A 22,200-nucleotide genomic window follows, 5' to 3' on the forward strand; every position below is an offset into this window, starting at 1 on the left:
TGGTTAAAGCCTCTGCCTTCGGCTCAGGTCATGATCTCAGGGTCCTGGGATCGAGCCTCGCATTAGGCTCTCTGCTCAGCAGGGACCCTACTTCTTCCTTCTCTCTCTCTCTCTCTCTCTCTCCCCCTGCCGGCTTCTCTGCCTACTTGTGGTCTCTGTCTGTCAAATAAATAAATAAAATCTTAAAAAAAAAAAGATTTTATTTATTTGAGAGAAAAAGAGAGCTTGTGCACAAGTGGCAGGGAGGGGGAAAGGGAGAAGCAATCTCCCCTCAGAGCAGGAAGCTCAATGCAGAGTTTGATCCCAGGACCCACAGATCATGACCTGAGCCAAAGGCAGATACTTAACAGACTGGGCCACCCAAGAGCCCCAAGGATGAAATTTCTAAAGACAGACAGAATTCTGTTTATTTATGTGTACTTAATACATTTTTACAGGTACCAACAACAATCATTTAAATTACCACACTCTTGGGGCACCTGGGTGGCTCAGTGGGTTAAGCCTCTGCCTTCGGCTCAGGTCATGGTCCCAGGGGCCTGGGATCGAGTCCCACATGGGGCTCTCTGCTCAGCAGGGAGCCTGCTTCTCCTCATCTCTCTCTCTGTCTGTCTCTCTGCCTATTTGTGATCTCTCTCTCTGTCAAATAAATAAAATCTTTAAAAAAAAAATAAAATAAAATAAAAAATAAATAAATAAATTACCACACTCTTTTTTTTCTTTTTAAGATTTTATTTAAGCAGGGGGAACAGCAGGCAGAGGGAGAAACAGGCTCCCCACTGGGCAAGGAGCCCAATGCGGGACTCAAAGCTAGGACCCCAGGAGCTTAAGGCAGGTGCTTAACCAACTGACCCACCCAACTTGCCACAATTTTTTTATTTTTCTTAAGATTTTATTTATTTGACAGAGAGAGACACAGTGAGAGAGGGAACACAAGCACGGGGAGTGGGAGAAGCAGGTTTCCTGCTGAGCAGGGAGCCCACTGTGGGGCTCAATCCCAGGACCCTGGGATCATGACCTGGGCCGAACAGACACTAAACGACTGAGCCACCCAGGAGCCCCAAATTACCACACTCTTAAAAAGCATTAAAAGTTTTTTTGGGGAATGGATCAGGGGGTGGGATGGAATGGGATGACGGGTTATTCTTTAAAAGATTATTAGTATTATATGATCTTATGATCACAGATACAAATTATCTAGATATATGTATTTTTACATGTGAAGTAATTACTACTACTTAATATAATCACCTGAGCCAAAGACAATACCTTGGGGTGAGGAAAGATGTTGCTCTTGTATCTTCTCCTGAGAGAGGAGTCCCAAGTAGCTGAGAACAACATACTTTGTTTCATAGTGAAATCCTAGAGGCACAGTAGTAGAGGACGCCATTGAGTTGGCTGGCAGAGCTCCCAAAGTCTACTTACAGATGTGTAAAACCTAAAAACAAAAGTATATTTTCAGTTTAAAGTTCGTTACATGCCAGTACATTTCCCCACTGACTACAATTATTCAACTAAATACCAAAATAAATACTTGTATTTTCTTCCCAGTAATTTTTAAAAATTGTAACTTTAGTTAACTTACAAGTCAGAATTAATTCAGATTTCAGATCAAAAGCAAATTCCCCTTTCTAGCTCTCCCTAGTTTCTCTGTTTTCACCTATGTGGCAAAAACAGTGGCTATGCCCCCACCTTTCCCTCTACCCCAATATATATTCTCTTATTTCTTTTAATAATAAAGACTCCTAGGTCACCTGACTGGCTCAGTCAGTAGAGCATACGACTCTTGATCTTGGGGCTGAGTTTAAGCCCCATGCTGGGTATGTAGATTACTTAAAAATAAAATATAAATAAATAAATAAAACCTCCTAAATTCTAGCTAGGTCATTAGCCACACAACTGCAAACCATATCTGCCAGTTCCTTAGCAGCTTAATGAGCCAAATGATTAGCCTGAGTCAGAGGAATACGAGCAGAAGTTATGTGTGCAATCTGTGGATCTCTCCCTAAAGATCTTCTCTTTCCTCCTTTCTATGGTTTGAAATGTGAATATGGCAGACAACCAGTTCTGACATGCAAACAAGAAGACCACTTTAAGGGTCCCTAGGTGGCTCAGTTGGTTGAGCCTCTGCCTTCAGCTCAGGTCATGATCCCGGAGTCCTGGGATCGAGTCCTGCATCGGACTCCCAGCTCAGTGGGAAGTCTGCTTCTCCCTCTGACCTCCCCTCTCATGCTCGCTCTCTCTCAATCTCTCAAATAAATAAATAAATAAAATCTTAAAAAAAAAAAAAAAGAAGACCACTCTAAGGGATGGTAAGGTAACAAGAGAGAAGGTACTGCGCCCCTGAATGACCACGTGCAGCAGAGCTGCCCTACCAGCCTTTACCTCTGGACTGACATTTATGGCACTTCATTCTCAAACCTCTTCATTAGGCATCCTAACTTATACCCTAATTAATATAACTACAACTTTTACCTCTTCCCATGGACCGAGTAGCTGTTTCACCTATCATGTGCCTTAATAGTTGTTTCACATAAAAAATTCTTATTAAAGAGTTTCCAAATAACTGAGTTTTTTTACTTAAACAATGATACCAACAGCTTTAAGATCTCAGGAAATATCCAGGAAGAGAAAAACAGGTTCAGATAACTAGCAACACGAAAGGAGACAAGAAATGTTGACAAAATTTAAGATCTACAAACAAAGAGAAATGTCTAAAAGTGATAAATGATGAAAAAATACATGTAGAATTTAAAATACACAACAGAAAACAGTGGCTATACAAAGAGACAGAAATTAAGAGGAATATAAAATTATGCTTTGAGGAGTGCCAGGGTGGATCAGTAGTTAAGCGTCTGCCTTTGGCTCAGGTCATGATCCCAGCATCCTGGGATCGAATCCCATATCGGGCTCCCTGCTTAGCAGGGAGCCTGCTTCTCCAATCTCCAGCTGCCACCCAGTCCCCTCTTCCCCCCGTGCTTGTGTTCCCTCTCTTGCTATGTCATAAAATCTTTTTAAAAAATGCTTTGCATGAATAGACACTGTCTTTAAAAAATGCATTTATGGTTGCTATCATCAGTATTTACTTAGGTTATCAAAAGAAATACTAGTATATTTAAAAGTCCCTACTGTTTCCTATCTTCAAGGAGTAATGCTACCAGATTATATCAAAACGTATATTAAGGGCGCCTGGGTGGCTCAGTTGGTTAAGCATTATCCTGGAGTCCCAGGATCAAGTCCCGCATTGGGCTCCCTGCTTGGCAGGGAGTCTGCTTCTCCCTCTGACCCTCCCCCTTCTCATGCTCTCTCTCTAATAAATTTTTTTAAAAATCTTAAAAAAAAAAAAGTACATTAAGTCAAACAGTAGGCCTTAAGACTGCCCTGTTAAAAGTTTATCAACTTCAGAAAGCATTTCAAAATTATTAATACATACTAAAATGTGTCACAGCTTACATCGCAGGAATAAAAGGCACACCCACTGTATAACTACAGGGTGCTTTACTCTTAAAAAGCTCAAACTAGGGGTGCCTGGGTTGCTTAGTCATTGGGCGTCTGCCTTTGGCTCAGGTCGTGATCCCAGCATCCTGGGATCGAGCCCCACATCAGGCTCCCTGCTCAGCAGAGAGCCTGCTCCTTCTCTCTCTCCTGCTGCTCCCCCTCCTTGTGCTGTCTCTCTCTCTCTCCTGTCAATATTTGTTACATTTACAGTCACCATTTAATAATGACAGAATTTCACATTTACAAATATAAAAAAGGATATCCACAGAGGAAAAATAAGTTTTCTGAGGCCTATCTGGTCAGGTACTAGCTCGCAGTGGCATTGTTATGAACCTTCGCTTTTTTATTTTTTTTGCCTGCCATCTGAACCCAATTTCCTTCATAGGGAGCATCCAACATTGTGTCAATCTTGATAGGAAACAGAAATCTCCCAACCCCCACTATAAAAAAGCTAAAATTTGAGCTAGACTTTTTCTTTCCTTTTCTCCTGTTCTGTGGCATGTAGCCAAGTGAGAGACTCCTATTAGGATCTAGAATGTGGAAAGACACTTAAAAGATAATTCATGGAGAAGTTTGTGGTACTAGGTCAGCAGATGCAGAGATGCAGATCAGACTGCAGTGTCCTAACTCTTCTACAGTCAAGTTTCCCTTGGTTCCTGCCTGTTCCCCAACCTAATTTTCCAGCTTCCCATCCATTCTGTGAGCTACCCAATGCCCTTTTCGTAAGTTCCATTTCTGCTTAAATACTCTAGACTGACATTCTGTTGTTGGCAACCAAGAGCTAACTGGAACAAGGGCCAAGACTGGAACTTAATTTTCTTTTTTTTTTTTTTTTAAGATTTTATTTATTTATTTGACAGAGAGAAATCACAAGTAGATGGAGAGGCAGGCAGAGAGAGAGAGAGGGAAGCAGGCTCCCTGCTGAGCAGAGAGCCCGATGCGGGACTCGATCCCAGGACTCTGAGATCATGACCCGAGCCGAAGGCAGCGGCTTAACCCACTGAGCCACCCAGGCGCCCCTGGAACTTAATTTTCTTAAAACTTGGGAAGCAGCTCCCCAACAACTGTAACACACTACTTTCATAGGAAGATTACTAGATTAAATTTGTAAGTTTAAATAAATCTTTAAAGACCTCATATCAACCTAGTAATTGTATCTACTGAAACAGAAGGTGGGCAACCTAGGTGGCTCAGTGGGTTAAGCCTTTGCCTTCAGCTCAGGTCATGGTCTCAGCATCCTGTGATTGAGCCCCACATGGGGCTCCCTGCTCAGCAGGGAGCCTGCTTCCCCTTCTCTGCCTGCCTCTCACCCACTTGTGATCTGTCAAATAAATAAATAAAAATTTAAAAAAAAAAAAAAAACAGAAGGCAATGCCTTCTGGTAATTTTGTGCGTTCATTCAACTCAGATTTCTTAAGATACAAGGTACTACAAATATTAGACACAAAGACGATAATTAAGATAAATCAGATAAACCGCCTTCTGGAGTTTTTGACCAAGTAGAGACAAACAAAAATATGCAAATTATTCAGAACAATAAAGATCTATGACACAAGTCAGTATTCACAAAGTAGGAGAGGGCAACCCAAAACAGGAAGCAGGAAAGTCTCTCTGGGTAAGGGAAAAAGCAGAAACCAGAACTTTATAAAGTAAAATCTGAACCAATCCTGGAACATGAAGAGGTATTCACTAACTGAGCCAGCTTAGGGGAATGAGACAGGGATGCACTTTAGATATGAAGCAAGACCAGGAAAAAGCACAAAAGCACTTTTGAAACAGCATGGAACATAAATACTAAGGAATTTGACACGGCTGAATCCTAAGACATAAGGGTGATGAGGCTCAGCAGGAGCGAGCAGCGGTCAGCACTTGGAGTGATTTGTACACCATGAGATTCTGGGAAGCTTAGGTTTTATCCTATATGCAAGGAATTATTTTAAACATGTTCATAAATGAACCCCCTAAAACTATCTGCAAATTCTCTGTGCATCAGCATTTTTTTCTGGTCAGAAAAATCATTCCATTTCTTTCATTAGATCCTCAAATTAGATCATGATGTAAAACAGGCTAAAAACTACTATAGAACACTACCAGGAACTATTGAAAGATTTCAAGCAAGAAAAGTGTATCAACAGATATTCCAGAAAACTCATCCTGGAGGTGATATGGAAGAATAAGAATAGAGACTGGAGTCAAGGACACAGGGGAATATTGGAAAAATCTAAACAAGAGACGTATGAAAGCATAAATTAGCAAGAACACCAGAAAGAAGGGGATGAAAAGGTAAAATATTAAGAGCCTCAAAGATTTGTTAACTAACTCAGTAAGAGTACTCAAATCAGATAATATAGGAAGAGCTATTTTAGGAGATAATAACAGGTTCACTTTGGGACATACTGAATTTAGTACCTAGGAGCTGTTCAGGTGAAGATGTACAGCAAGTAATTGGACATTCTTATACTGAGAACTCTCAACTAGAGATACAAAACTGTGCTTTGCACAGATACAAGTCAATGAAATTATCTAAGGAGACTGAATGGGGAGTTAATGACTTCCAATGGATAGGAAGTACCAAAATTTGGGGTAGGAGTAAGAAAGGGGATAACAATAGAGAACTTCACTCTGGAAAGGGAAACATTACCTACTGTTTTCAGTTCAAAGTATAGAAAATAAAGCTCAGCAGATCTTCAATCTTCTTTGTTTTTTCTTCAATCTTCTCTGTATCAATAACTCAGTGCATGGATGGGAGGGAAGAATAAATGCACCCATCATTCCCTACCCCAAGCACCACCACCAGAACAGGAGCCAGATAATTTTTTATTTATCAAAAGGAGACACATTTTTAAAAACATCTGTCAAGAAATACCAGTTTCATCTGAAAGAGAAACAACAGAATTCAGGGCAAAACTAACATTTCAGGGGTTGTCCAAAAATGAGAAGCTGGCAGAGGTGACCTCCAAGTCCGGATTGGGACAGTCAGAAAGGAAGAAAAACAGGAAATAGTGTGTTTACAGAAGTCAGGGGAGGAATTTCAACAAGAAGGGAGTAAAGAAATATTGAAATACAGTAACACACCAAGAAGAATGAAAATGTCAGCATAACGATCCCTGACCAGACAGTTCTATTTGTTGGCCAGGGGCAATAGCAAAAATGCAGGGAGTTGAAGGCTGAATGCTTAAGTGAAAAGGGAGAGATTAGGGTTTTAGTCTATTCTTTCAAAAAACAGCCTGGTTGGATGGGAAGAAACAATAGCCCCCCCCCACCAGAGAGATAAATTTGAGAGTTCATTTGTTTTGTTTTTGTGCACAACAAAAGAGTCTTAAGCATGTTTACACTCAGTGGAGAAGAAGCCAATGAGGTGTAAATAAGTAAGCAAGAGATAAATTATGAAGTGAAGTTCAGAGAGAGGGGAGAACAGAGCAAATGAGTAACAAAATTTCAGCTTTACCAAGTCTCAGAATTTTGGGGTAACTGGAATAAAGAATTACTCATATTTTGAATAATGCTTTAAATAAAAAATTGATGTTCTCAAATCTGTTATATTCAAATTCCTGTATTTATCAAAAATCTGAATTGGGGGATGCCTGGGTGGCTCAGTTGGTTAAGCAGCTGCCTTCGGCTCAGATCATGATCCCAGCGTCCTAGGATCGAGTCCCACATCGGGCTCCTTGCTCAGCAGGGAGCCTGCTTCTCCCTCTGCCTCTGCCTGCCATTCTGTCTGCCTGTGCTCGCTCTCTCCCCCTCTCTCTCTGATAAATAAATAAAATCTTAAAAAAAAAAAAATCTGAATTGGAAGACAATTTTAGTCATACTCCAACCCAGATGCCATAGAAAAAGCATAGTTCACTGAACTCCCAAATTTGATTTTTAGCCTAGTGCTCTTAAGATTTTCTTACAACTCCCAATTGGCTAACCATAAATGCAATCTTAATCATGGATTTCATAAATTTTCCATCCTCCACACTCACTTTAACTATTTGCAGTGAAGTCCTCAGCTCTAGTATACATGTTAACATCCATACAACCATATATTTGGTGGATGATTATATTCTATTCAATTGTTTTAACATTTTTCAATGATTCACACTAATGGAGAAGATGATCATACACACTCCAATCATTTAACTTCAGTATACATTTTTTTAGGCTTCAAATGTGCATTGGATAATCTAGTTATAAAAATACCAGACCTAAATATGATAGACTTATAGTATTAAATATCTATCCAACTTCTAATTTAGCTTGAGCTTCCTTCCAGGTGTAGTGCAACAAAGCAGCTCATTCATACCCGTGATTAGGTGGTGGGGCAGACAGACCCTAGGAACACTATTACACAATTAGTGTGTGTGTGTGTGTGTGTGTGTGTTAAATTATAGAACAAAAGCATTGAAAATATGCAAAATGTAAACTCCACAGCATGACTACAGGGTCATGGACTCTTAAGGGTATTCTGGGAAGAGAGGGCATGCATTTCCTTTGCAACATTCTGTAGTGCAGAGTCAGTGTACTGCACAATGAGCTCTTGCATTTCGAACAAATATAAATAAATTACATCTGCCTGAGGCCTCTATTTCTGAAGCACTCTTTCATGTGTTGTCATAGTAATCCTCTATGCTAGAAGGAAAAGGTTAACAGTCTCAATTTTATTGATGGAGAAACAAGAATAGACAATTTATTTGCACAAAATCACACAACTAGTTAACAGTGCAATCACTTGGTTAGGTACATCGTCTTCAGTTCTGAACTCTTAGCCTTTAACTGCATACACTGGATGCATATTTGCTTATGTCAGGCAATGTGCTGGGTGAGAAGATTGCAGAGGCGAAAAAACGAACAATAACAGGAGGAAGAAATGGTAGACGAACAAGGTGTTTTTTTCAAACAGACTACTGAAAGGAGCAAATCTGTCAATTTTAAGAATGGGTCCAGGGAAAAGACAAATCAGATGAACAGTAAATATGACCTGAGATCACCACTCAGAGCTTTCCTGTAAGCAGGGCACAACACTCAGGTCCCCCCTTATCAACAGAGTACATTTCATATGTAAGGCATCTCAAGCTTCTTTTTAAATGTTAAGAAGGACATAGTTACTTTTACTCTAAATTTTGTCTAGTAGACTCTTTTGGAATTCAAATTAGGTATAAGTGCCCTTGGTATCCAGAAACTTAAATATAGTTTTAAATATAAAAACAACTGGGGATGGGACAACTGGGTGGCTCAGTTCGTTAAGCATGACTATAGCTTAGGTCATGATCCGGGGGCCCTGGGATGGAGGCCCATATTGGGCTCCCTGCTCTGTGAGGAACCTGTTTCTCCCTCTCCCTCTGCCTGTCTCTCACCGATCAATCAATAAAGCCTTAAAACAAAACAAAACAAAACAAAAAAACCTATTGGGGTTCCTGGCTGGCTCAGTCAGTGATACATGCAACTCTTGATCTTGGTGGTGTCATGAGTTCAAACACTGTGTCAGGCATAGAGCTTATTTTAAAATAATAAAAATTTAGAAAATAAATAAATAAATAAATATAAAAACTGTATTTTGCACAAATCTAACAAGCCACTGAATACAATTGTGTTACCCAGTCATTTCTTTCACTACCTTATTACCTTTACGTTGTTCCTCTATTAAGTTACAAGTAGTTGTCAGCCAAATGGACGGCCTGAGGAAGCTTAGGGTAACTTAATCCTATGTTTATACATGCATTTGGTGACATCTCCAAAACCAGGCACAAATAAAACATCCATGATCCTTCAATAACAAATGTAACATCCACAATGTGCAATAAATAGATTGCTTTATTTTTTTTTTAACCAGAATTCTATCATGAATACCAGTGGAAATTCCAGGATGCCAGCACAGATAGTACTATAGGAATTAAAGCACATTTTATGAACAATAACTAGAAGGCAGGCAGCACCATTAAATTCTACTTTAAATTCTTATGAAAAGCAACTCTGGGGCACCTGGGTGGCTCAGTGGGTTAAGCCGCTGCCTTCGGCTCAGGTCATGATCTCAAGGTCCTGGGATCGAGTCCTGCATCGGGCTCTCTGCTCAGCAGGGAGCCTGCTTCCTCCTCTCTCTCTCTGCCTGCCGCTCTGCCTACTTGTAATCTCTCTCTGTCAAATAAATAAATAAAACCTTAAAAAAAAAGAAAAAGAAAAAGAAAAGCAACTCTGCAGCAATGTTAAGAGTTTTTTATAGTTGTTTCCCAAACTTGTCTGATCTTTCCCAAACTGTCTCACCTTGGATGCTTGTGGAAAACAGAAACTTCTAGTACCCACTTCAGCCATGCTATTTAGAATACCATACCTATACTGTATTCCTTAACCCCACAGAGCCAAAACAGAAAAACATTACAATGTAACATGTTTTAATAATTCAAGAAGCTTTGTTTTTAGACCATTTCCATCCACTAAAATTAAAAAAGTAATAAAACTGTTATATACTCCCGTAATAAAGATGAACAGATCTCTAATCCCAGTTTACAAAAAGAAAAATAAAAATCCACAGATAACTCAATCATAAATCAAAGTTCTAGAATTTCACACATTAACAAAGCTTTGGGGTTACCAGGCTGCTACTCTTAACACTCACTGGTGGTTTGAGTATGGAATGTTTCAAGTTCCACAAATTACCATTAAGTTCAGTAATTTACATTTTTTTTTAAGATCCATATTTTATTAGTCCCTATATAATTCTAGGACTTTCTCTAAAATAAGAGAAGTAAAATTAAGTAATCTCAACCAAAACTGTGAAATTTAAATTCACCCCACCCAGCTGCAAAATGCAACTGGGCAAGAGTGTCATTTTTAAAACTCAGCAAACACAAAATATTCTAGTATAGATAGTCCCTTTCATACTGAAACATGCTTAATTGAAATACTCTAGTTCAATCTTGTTTTAAGAGCTGCCCCAAAATGTTTTCACTCAGCAGCTAGCATTCAAAGATAATGTACTTATAAAGGAATGCCTCACCTTCACCCTCTCCCCATAGGCAGTGTCTTACTTTCACAATAATTGAGCTTCCCACGAATGTGTAGATAGCTTTACAAAAAGGAAAACATAAAATTCAGTTGCTTTGTCCCACTCCCAAGTATATGCCAGAGACATGAAAACACATGTCTACACAAAAATTTGCACACTAATAGTTATAGCAGTGTAATATTTAACAGCCAAATAGTGGAAATAACGAACTACCCATCAACTAATGAATAAAGCAAGCTGGTATATCCATACTATGGCATATTGTGGCCACATAAAAAGAAAGACTGAGGGAGTGCCTTAGGCGGCTGCCTTGACTCAGGTCCTGATCCCAGGGTTCTGGGATCAAGCCCCACATCAGGCTCCCTGTTCAGCAGGAAGCCTGCTTCTCCCTCTTCCATTTCCCCTGCTTGTGTTCCCTCTCTCTGCCAAATAAATAAAATCTTAAAAAAAAAAAAAAAAAAAAAGATTGATACCTGCTACATCATGCAAAGTAAAAGAGGCCAGTCACAAAAGACTACATACTGCATAATTCTGTTTATATGAAATATCCAGAACTGGTCAATCTACAGAGATAGAAAGTCAGTAGTCTGACTGAAAGTCTAGGTAGAGGAGGGTAGGGTTTCTTTTGGGGGTGATGAAAACTGTGGTGGTGGTTGGGAATTCTTTGAATATACTAGAACCATTAAAAAAAATAATAATAAATCCTGCAATTGGTGAGTTGCATGTTAGTTATATCTCAAGACTTAAAAAATCAGCTACTCTGAAAATAGCCCACTTGTTTCAATGCTGTAATATACATTAAGTAAGAAATTTTGGTGAGCATTTATTTGGAATAAGATATAACTCAAAACGGGGTGCCTGTGTGGCTCAGTGGGTTAAGCCTCTGCCTTTGGCTCAGGTCATGGTCTCAGGGTCCTAGGATCGAGCCCCGCATCCGGCTCTCTGCTCAGTGGGGAGCCTGCTTCCCCCTCTTTCTGCCAGCCGCTCTGTCTACTTGTGATTTCTGTCTGTCAAATGAATAAATAAAATCTTAAAAAAAAAAAAAAGATATAAATCAAAACGCCACTGAAAAACTGGTAAAAAGTAGGACAGCAAGACTGACTGTTTAAAACTTCTGTTCTCTATGTCTAAAACATTTTATAAGAGAAATATATTTTAAAGCAATGATTACGGTTGTAAATTACTTGTCCTAAAAGTTTAGTGTATGAGATATTTAGTACTGATTAATTGATGTGATAGAAAGCACCTTTTCTTTACAAAACAGGTTGGACTCAACTTTATACATCCTTCAGCTAAATTCAACTACTGGGGTTCAAGCCTCCATAAGAAAATGAATCATTAAGAAATATATATACTGGGGGCGCCTGGGTGGCTCAGTGGGTTAAAGCCTCTGCTTTCGGCTTGGGTCATGGTCCCAGGGTCCTGGGATCTAGCCCGGCATCCGGCTCTCTGCTCAGCGGGGAGCCTGCTTCTCTCTCTCTCTCTCTCTCTCTCTCTCTCTGTTTCTCTGCCTATTTGTGATATCTGTCTGTCAAATAAATAAAATCTTTAAAAGAAAAAAAAAAAAGAAATATATATACTGAAAATTGGGTGCCTGGGTGGCTCAGTGGGTTAAAGCCTCTGCCTTCAGCTCAGGTCATGATCTCAGGGCCCTGGGATCAAGCCCCACATCAGGCTCCTTTCTCAGCGGGGAGCCTGCTTCCTCCTCTCTCTCTACCTGCCTCTCTGCCTACTTGTGATCTCTGTCAAATAAATAAAATCTTAAAAAAAAAAAAAAAAAGGAAAAAAAAAAGAAATATATATACTGAAAATAGTACCTGGCCAATCAAAGTAAAAGGATTTTCAAACACCTATTGGCCTATTATCAAATGAGGAGTATCTCCTAAAGGCTTAGTTTCAATTTGCACGTGCAAATGCGCACTCTGCATTTATCCAACTATGTATATGAGGTATAAATAGTTTACCACCTACAAAAACGTTTGCTTAATTTTCTGGGAGATAAAAAAAGAAAGTACTTAGAAGGGTGTGGCAACTCATCCAAGGTCACAAGAAGTCAGGGCAGAGATCAACATTCTGGTTTACACCAAGCCTCCAGAGAATATCTTAACAATTTCGCAAACGACTTTATGTTTGTTTCACATCATAAAGCAAAAAAGGGGGAGGTTTACCGTCGGTTCAGTTTAAAACTTCTAAATAGAGACAGTGAGATAGCTATTTTAAATAAACAAATAAATACTGGTGCGGGGAGTGGTTAAGACAAAAATCCCAGCGGGAGCGTGTGAACAACTGGGCAGATCCGCCCGATTTTCAACTCAGGTCAAAACCTCAACTCAAAAAGTCTAGGAGTTTCCCTTCATAGCTAGTTATGAAGAAAAGAAACTTGGAATCTCCCTGAAATAGCGAGAGGATAAAAATTAAACGAAGAAACTCCTCAGTGTGACCTGTATTGCCTCCAAGAATAAGGCAGTAGACTTTTCTGGAAAAAATAAATAATAGTAATAATGGGTGTCAGAAGAGCAGTGAATAAAAAATAACAAATTTCTAACAATAAGTGAAAAAAAGCAACTAGGACTAGCAGAGATACTCTAATCATTTTAAACGAATCGCATGAAACCTTTCCCTCGACCAAAAAGTCCACGATCCTCAGCCTGGTCCTAAAAATGTACACGGGTTTTCCACGTGAAGGTCTCTGTGGGGAAGACCGGCGGTGCAGGGCAAGGGCCGAGTTCCTCCGAGCCTCTGGCAGCCCTCTCGGGAAGCCCCGCTCAACAAGCGTCCGCGGGGGGACCACGCGGCACAGGTCGGGTTACAAAGAAATGAACCCTTCAAGCTTTGAGAACCCTCGGGCAAAGGAGCGCCGGTATACATACATACACACACACACACACACTCACTGTCACGCACTCACTGACACTCACTCACGCGTCGTCGGAACCACTGGGGAGGCGGTGGTTCGGCACAGTCTCTGGACACCTTCCTGCCCAGTGAAAACCGCCTGAGGAGCTAGATAAGGACCCAACTCTGCCTGCCCAGAACCCCACTCCCCTCACCTGGCCCTGGCCCCTTGCCCAAGAAGAGACGGAAGGGGAGGCGGCGGCGGCAGTCGTTTCCGACAGGGTCCCCCAGCGGCGGTGGCTGCTTCGACCCGCGGCCCTAATCTACCGCCGCCGCCATGTTGGAAGGTGAGGTCACCCCCGGCGCGCTTCCGTCACCGCCAGCGTCAGGGCGAGCCTGGGGCGCCTAGAAGCGCCGGAAGAGGGGTGGTTCTGTTCTCCTGAGCGGAAGCACGGATCATAGAGGCCGGGAGGTCTCTTCGCGCAGACATGACGCGGAAAAGCTGACCTCTCTTAATCCTCTCTTACCAGGAGTCGCTCACATCTATGATTCTCAGGGAGGGAGTGGGTTGCGGAGGTATTTGATTACTGGAGGAAGGGAGATGGGATTCTGAGGAGGCAGGCTTGTGGGGAGAGAAGCTGGTGGTTCCCGCGGAAGGGAGCATGGCTGCTTGCACAAAATGTGCTGTGGACGTATTGAACAAATATTGGGATTTAAGTGTGTGCCAGCGAACGGGATAGGGAAGTATCAGGAGAGTTCAAGGAAGCTGCCGAGTTCGTAGTCATTTGTCGACTTGAAAAGGTTATTGAAAGTTGGGAACATTTTCTAGCAGTTGAGGGTGAAGTGGGGGTTAAGAGCTCGTTCTAGGCGGAACGAGCACAGGCACTGGAACGGTAAAGGAAGTCTTCAGTAGTACCCATTTTGTTCACAGCACCTGCCTAGCACAATGCCTAGAACTGGATGTTTGTTTACTTGAATCCAGGCGTCCTTTGGGAGAGTCACTAAATGTATCTTGTTAAGAAGTTGTATCTATGGCGCCTGGGTGGCTCAGTGGGTTAAGCCTCTGCCTTCAGCTCAGGTCATGATCTCAGGGTCCTGGGATCGAGGCCCGCATCTGGCTCTCTGCTCAGCAGGGACCCTGCTTCTCTCTCTCTCTCTCTCTCTCTCTCTGCCTGCCTCTCTGTCTACTTGTGATCTCTCTCTCTGTGAAATAAATAAATAAAATCTTAAAAAAAAAAAAGTTGTATCTAAACCATGCTTTAGAGAAACTGAATTGTCTGTAATGTACATGAGATAAACTGAAAGGAGAGCGGTGAAGGTGATGAGTTGGAAGACGCCAGATCAGAAGTGAGAAAAACCTGATGAGGAGTGACTGCTAATGGGTACAAAAATTTGGGGGGAGGTGATGAAAATGTTATAATTGATTTTGATAAAAGTCGAACACCCTGTGAGTATGCTTTTAAACCATTTAAATGTATGCTTTAAATAAGTGAGTTATATGGTATGTGAGCTCTGTCTCAATAAAGCTGTGGAAAAGTGTTGAAAACCTGAACTGATATGAGGTTGGGTGGGGGTGGAAGCAAAAAGGTTGGAGTTAGCGTTACAAGAGCATTAAGCCTGAGCTACTGAGAGAACAGTAGTGCCATTAATAGAGAAATCGGACAGAGATTTTGCAAAGTCTCAGTGAGCTAATAAACCTATTAATTACCTACTAGTACCTAATAACCAGTTGATAGTTAAATTTCCTAAATTGACCAAGTAGTGACATATAGTTTTTGTTGTTGTTGTTGTTGTTGTTGTTGTTGTTGTGTTTAAGTAGGTTCTATGCACAACATGGGGTGTGAACTCAGGACCCTGAGATCAAGAATTGCATGCTTCGCTGACTGAACAGCCTGTTTTTTAAACCAGGATCATGCATTTGGTCGTTACATCTTTTGTTAGTCTCCTAGTTTTTTTAATAACGTTGACTTTTTCAAGCATGTTCACGTCGGGGACTGCCTCCGGCCGGGAAAGTCCCCACCATTACAAGAAGGTGCTTGGCTCACTGCTAGCAAAGTACGCTGCAAGTATACAATGAACTTTCTGGTGAAGCCCACCTAAAGGAGGACATAGTTATTGGCTGTATCAAATTTAATCAGCATAGTAACAGGACTCTCATTGGCTCTCCCCATTGCTTGGCCCCTTATTGGTCACCCTGCTGTATATAAGCTAAGGAAGTTGATTAAATAAACGGAAATGGGGCGCCTGGGTGGCTCAGTGTGGTAAGCCGCTGCCTTCAGCTCAGGTCATGATCTCAGGGTCCTGGGATCGAGTCCCGCATCGGGCTCTCTGCTCAGCAAGGAGCCTGCTCCCCTCTCTCTCTGCCTGCCTCTCCATCTACTTGTGATCTCTCTCTGTCAAATAAATAAATAAAATCTTTAAAAAAAAATAAAAATAAACGGAAATGAAGCATTAACACTATACCAGGTTCATTGTCGTCCTTGGGGGCCCGAGGGCGACATGTTCATACAATGGAAATTATTCAGCAATAAAACAAAAAGGAATAACTGGTATTGTGAAAATTAATCAAAAGAAACATCATTTAAAATAGAGTCACTGGGTGCCTGGCTGACTCGGTTGGAAGAGCATGCAGCTCTCAATCTCAGGGTTATGAGTTGGAGCCCCAGGTTGGTGTAGAAATTGCAAAAAAACCAGACGAAAAAAACTTTGAAAATAAATAGGCAGCTAAAATGGAGTCAGAAGCCAGTAGGGGGAGCTCTCATGCCCTAGCAATAAGTCAACTGCAGATCCAACAGGAAGTGGGTGGAGGATTGATTGGACTCCTGAGGTATGGCTGGCTCAGTCATTGGAGCTTGTCTCTCTTGATATCCAGGTTGTCATTTCCATTTCCTCGTGGGGTATGGGAGATTACTTAAAAAATAAAATTTTATTAAAAATAAAAATAAGGGGCGCCTGCGTGGCTCACTGGTTTAAGCCTCTGACTTCCGCTCAGGTCCTGATCTCAGGGTCCTGGGATCGAGCCCCGCATCAGTCTCTCTGCTCAGCAGGGAGCCTGCTTTCCCCTCTCTCTCTCTCTGCCTGCCTCTCTGCCCTCGTCATCTCTGTCAAATACATAAATAGAATCTTTTTTTAAAAGATTTTATTTATTTGAGAGAGGGAGAACGCAAGTGAGCACAAGCAGGGGTTGGGGGGAAGGGCAGAGGGAGGGAGAAGCAGGCTACCCCCCTGAGCAGGAAGCCCCACATGGGGCTTGATCTAGGACTCCAGGATCTTGACCTGAGCTGAAGGCAGGTGTCCAACTGACTGAGCTACCCAGGTCCTTTAGTCTATGCAGTTCATTGTATGTACATTTTATTTTTAATTTTACGATTTTTTTTAAAGATTTTAATTTATTTGACAGACAGATCACAAGTAGGCAGAGAGGCAGGCAGAGAAAGAGAGAGAGAGAGGAGGAGGAGGCAGGCTCCCTGCCGAGCAGAGAGCTCGATGTGAGGCTCCATTCCAGGACCCTGGGATCATGACCTGAGCCGAAGGCAGAGGCTTTAACCACTGAGCCACCCAGGCGCCCCTAATTTTAAGATTTTAAAAAAGATTTGGGGCGTCTGGGTGGTTCAGTGGGTTAAAGCCTCTGCCTTCGGCTCAGGTCATGATCCCAGGGTCCTGGGATCGAGCCCCGCATCCGGCTCTCTGCTCTGTGGAGAGCCTGCTTCCTCCTCTCTCTCTGCCTGCCTCTCTGCCTACTTGTGATCTCTCTCTGTCAAATGAATAAATAAAATGTTTGTTTAAAAAATAAAAAAGATTTTATTTATTTATTTGACAGAGAGAAAGAGAAAGAACCAGAGAGGGAACACAAGCAGCGTGGGAAAGAGAGAAGCAGGCTTCCAGCAGGGAGCCTGATGTGAGCTTGATCCTAGGACCCTGGGATCATGACCTGAGCCAAGGGCAGATGGTTAAAGACTGAGCCACCCAGGCACTTCTAATTTTAAGATTTTATATGTTTGTGAGAGAAAGAGAGAGCAGGCAGAGGGAGAAGCAGGCTCTCTGCGGAGCATGTAGCCCAATGAAGGTCTCAATCCCAGGACCCTGGAATTATGACTCAACTGACTGAGACACCCAGGTGTCCCATATGTAAATTTTTTTAAAAAGTCACATAAAAAAATTCTCTGGTTATGTTAACAAATCAGGTATGTGATTAAGTTAATTTCTTTCTAATTGTTTTCAGTTTTAATATTTCCTTTTGTATTTTATTTTTCTAATGCATACTATAAGGATAAAACAGAGGTCAATGGAGCAGAATAGGAAGTCCAGAATGGACAATTGATTTTTGACAGAGGTGTCAAGACAATTTAATGGGGAAAGGAATAGTCTTTCCAGCAAATGGTGTAAAATAATATAATCCTTTTACAGAAATTATTTTACTTTAATCACACAGCAGTTTATGGGTTTGGGGACTTTTTTTTTTTTTTTTGACAGATCTTCTAAATTATACAGAATCCTAGCATGAAGCCTGATGTGATTATAAAATCTAAAGCAAAAAAAATTATAAATAAAATCTAAACTCTAGACACAAGTCATTTTATTCATTCTCCTTCATCAGTTAGTTACTGAACCCCTACTATGTACCAGGCAGTGTGCTCGATGCCAGCAAAAGAAAGTGGTAAGTAGGTCAGACATGGTCTCTGTTGTGAAAACAACATTTTCATTGGAAAACCAGGCAAAAACCCAAAACAAAAAGAAAAAAACCAAAATAAGAAAACATTATAGCATGTCCTGAGGGCTGGCTGGGAGAGAGAGGAAGGCAAAAGAGTGCTTATGAAAAGCACTCTCTGGGTGCCTGGGTGGCTCAGTGGGTTAAAGCCTCTGCCTTCAGCTCAGATCATAATCCCGGGGTCCTGGGATCAAGCCCCGCATCAGGGCTAGGCAGGGAGCCTGCTTCCTCCTCTCTCTCTGCCTGCCTTTCTGCCTACTTGTGATCTCTGTCTGTCAAATAAATAAATAAAACCTGTAAAAAGAAAAAAAAAAAGAAAAGAAAAGCACTCTCTAAGGAGGTGATATTTTAAGTTGAGACCTTAAAGAATGAAAAGCTAAGTGATAGTGTATGAAAAGAATTCAGGCAAAGAGCTTGGTGTTTTCCAGGAATTGAAAAGTAAAGCTATAGGATGGTGAGCAAAGGGAAGAAGAGTAATGAGGTCAGACAAGTAAGCTAAGGCCAGATCGGGCAGCACTCACACAGACCATGTGAGGTGTGAAGTGTTCAGAAGCAGACAGAAGCCAACTGAGGATTATAAATTGGGAAGCGGCTAGATGCCAGCTAGGTTTTAAACCACTCTTTCTGTTGTGTGGAAAATTGGTTGTAAAAGGGTAGGAAGTGCAAGCACCTAAGTCAGAGTTTCACTATTTTCTGGTCTCATTTGTTTTTCTTTTTTTTTTTTTTTTTTTTTTTTTTTTAATTTTTTTTAAAATTTTTTTTTTATTTATCAGAGAGAGAGAGGGGGAGAGAGTGAGCACAGGCAGACAGAATGGCAGGCAGAGGCAGAGGGAGAAGCAGGCTCCCTGCTGAACAAGGAGCCCGATGTGGGACTCGATCCCAGGACGCTGGGATCATGACTTGAGCCGAAGGCAGCTGCTTAACCAACTGAGCCACCCAGGCGTCCCTCATTTGTTTTTCTTCTTGAGATTCTTCAAGGGGTGCCTGGTTGGCTCAGTCAGTAGAGCATGTGACTCTTGGACTCAGCATTGTGAGTTGGAGCCCCACATTTGGTATAGAAATTACTTAAAATCTTAAACAAAAACAAAAACAACCCACCCAATTCTTCAGCATTCAAAGACACAGATGATTTACATTTTTAAAAATTTATTTTTAGTAAAATAAAGCCCGAGGGCCTTGAACTCCCTACCCTAAGATTGTTTAACTGACTGAACCACCCAAGGAACCTCCACCCCCAGCTGCAACATCCCACCCCCAATCACAACCCACCCCCCACCTCACCCCACCTTACCCTCTTCAGGCAAAGAAGTTCAAGCCTTAATTTATTCTGCTGATTCAATTTCTGAAGCCACAGACTGAAGTGTCAGCTTGGGAGCAGGTGAAAAAATCTACACAGTCTTTGTGACTAACCTGACAGGAATCTAGGACAGTGATTTTGTGAAGCCATAAGGAAATAGGCGTATCTAGGAGTGGGATTTTTGGAATTTATCTGAAAAGCTGTTTTAATAAAGCTTCTTCACAAGACCTAAAATAACATAGGAGGAAATTGGATTTGGAAAACTGCTAGCTAGTTAATCTTTTATTGTACTTATAAGTTTTTCTCTCCAGAGACTGTCTCTATGAAGTTTATCATATTCTTATCAGACAGGACCTGGCCCATTCCTTGGTGAATCAGCAAAATAACTGCAGAAACCAGTTGTAAAGAGCGTTAACTTAGGGGAGGGGACAGCTGCACAAAAGGTAATGTTAATTATATCTGTAACACCATTTATTTTGCTTTAGAAATGAAGTCTTAAGGGGCGCCTGGGTGGCTCAGTGGGTTAAAACCTCTGCTTTTGGCTCAGGTCATGATCTCAGGGTCCTGGGATGGAGCCCCGCATTGGGCTCTCTGTTTAGCAGGGAGCCTGCTTCCCCCCCCCCTCTGTCTGCCTGTTTCTCTGCCTGCTTGTGATCTCTGCCTGTCAAAATGAGTAAATAAAGGGGTGCCTGGGTGGCTCAGTGGATTAAAGCCTCTGCCTTCGGCTCAGGTCATGATCCCAGGGTCCTGGGATCGAGCCCCACATTGGGCTCTCTGCTCAGCAGGGAGCCTGCGTCCTCTTCTCTCTCTGCCTGCTTCTCTGCCTACTTGTGATCTCTGTCTGTCAAATAAATAAATAAAATCTTTAAAAAAAAAACAAAACAAAAAAAGACTTCAATTTTTAGGGCCTCCTGGGTGGCTCAGTGGATTAAGCCTCTGCCTTCGGCTCAGGTCATGATCTCAGGGTCCTGGGATCAAGCTCCGCATTGGGCTCTCTGCTCGGCAGGGAGCCTGCTTCCCTTCCTCTCTCTCTCTGCCTACTTGTGATCTCTCTTTCTCTCTGTCAAATAAATAAATAAAATCTTTAAAAAAATAAAAAGTAAATAAGTAAATAAAATATATATTTTTTAATTTATATATATATATTTTTATTTCTTTATTTAACAGAGAGAGAGAGAGATCACAAGTAGGCAGAGAGGCAGGCAGAGAGAGAGGGGGAAACAGGCTCCCTGCTGAGCAGAGAGCCAGATGTGGGGCTTGATCCCAGGACCCTGAGATCATGACCTGAGCCGAAGGCAGAGGCTTAATTCACTGAGCCACCCAGGCACCCCAATAAAATATTTTTTTTAAATGAAGTCTTTTTTTTAAGATTTTATTTATTTATTTGACAAAGATCACACTGAGCCACCCAGGCGCCCCATGATCTGTCTAATCTTTAAAAAAAACAACAAAAAAAGACTCTCCCTCTGCTTCCCCCCCCCCAAGATTGCTCTTGCTCTCTCAAACAAGTAAGTCTTGGGGGCGGGGCGGGGGGGGGGGAAGACTATAGAAAAGACATGACAATTACTACAACAGGTGACCTTGTACTGGGTTCAGGATGAGAAAAAAATTTCTACAAAGGTTTTCAGTAGGGCATATGGCAAAATCTGATTATAAACTTGTTAAATTTCCTGCATTTGATTAATGAAAAGTGATACAGCCAAATAGCAAAATGTTAATAATTGGTGAATCTAGGTGATTATATTTGAAATAGCTTATTATATTTGAAATTTCCTCGGGACGCCTGGGTGGCTCAGTTGGTTAAGCAGCTGCCTTCGGCTCAGGTCATGATCCCAGCGTCCTGGGATCGAGTCCCACATCGGGCTCCTTGCTCGCAGGGAGCCTGCTTCTCCCTCTGACTCTGCCTGCCTCTCTGTCTGCCTGTGCTCGCTCTCGCTGACAAATAAATAAATAAAATCTTAAAAAAAAAAAAGAAATTTCCTCAAAATAAAAAGTTGGTAATAAAAATACATGCACCCTGACGCCTGGGTTGCTCAGTCCATTAAGCGTCTGCCTTCAGCTTAGGTCCTGATCCCAGAGTCCTGGGATCCAGTCTGGCTTGGGGCTCCCTTGCTCAGCGGGGAGCCTGCTTCTTCCTGTGCCTGTTGCCTACTTTCTCTGCTGCTCTCCCTGTTTGTGGGCGCTCTGACAAATTAATTAACTAATTAATTTTTAAAAAAGGAAAGGTTGAGTAACTGTCACACCCAGGAAATTTAGGGGACATAACAATTAAATAAAATGCAGTATCCTAGATGGGATCCTGGAAAAGAAAATGAGCATTAGGTTAAAACTAAGGAAATTTGACTAATTATGGACTTGAGTCAATATTGTTTATTTAATTATCAATATTATTTAATTAATTTTAACAAATGTGCCATACAAATATATTAATGATACGGGAATCTGTGTGTGCCAGGGAGAAAGATACATGAAAACTCTCTGCTCTATCGGCTAAGTTTTTCTGTAAATCTGTAACTGTTTAAAAATACAATCTCTTAATAAATAAAATATTGGTGAATTTAAGGCCAGGAAAGCAAAAAAATAAATTCTGATTTGGGAGTAAATAATTAAATTTAAAAAAATATGCAAGAGCGCTAAGGCTAGAAAAATACACAGAATTCGGCTAATTTCAGACGCCTGAATTCCCCAACCTTCACTCCTACTGAGGAAAACAACTCAGAAGTCACGAGCCAGCTGCGAAACGGATTTGAATTCTGCTGAGAACAAGCAACCAGCGGCGGCACCCCGAGCCGGGGAGGGTCCAGGGCTGGACTTCCCCGGACTCGTGCTCTTCCCACTGGCTGAGAAAGCTCACATGGCTGGGCTGCGCAGTCACCTGAC

General features: G+C 41.6%; 1 protein-coding gene across 8 annotated transcripts in view; it reads right to left on the minus strand.

Moving 5' to 3' along the window:
• BCL2L13 (BCL2 like 13) overlaps positions 1-13,704 on the minus strand; it is an 86,368-nt gene extending 72,664 nt beyond the window's left edge. For 3 of the 8 annotated variants that reach the window (XR_009356571.1, XR_009356572.1, XR_009356573.1), the window contains exons 1-2: positions 13,531-13,704; positions 1,249-1,435 (exon numbers count right to left, since the gene is read on the minus strand). Coding sequence is in view for 5 of the 8 variants with exons in the window: in XM_059184313.1 (XP_059040296.1) it covers positions 1,249-1,387 (139 nt within the window). In the remaining 3 variants the exon portion in view is untranslated. The remainder of the gene's footprint in view (positions 1-1,248; positions 1,436-13,530) is intronic. The other 5 variants (XM_059184316.1, XM_059184314.1, XM_059184321.1 and 2 more) reach the window with 3 other exon arrangements.
• Positions 13,705-22,200: the final 8,496 nt, after the last annotated feature.

Source organism: Mustela lutreola, chromosome 8 (assembly GCF_030435805.1).
Source record: "Mustela lutreola isolate mMusLut2 chromosome 8, mMusLut2.pri, whole genome shotgun sequence".
NCBI lineage: Eukaryota > Metazoa > Chordata > Mammalia > Carnivora > Mustelidae > Mustela > Mustela lutreola.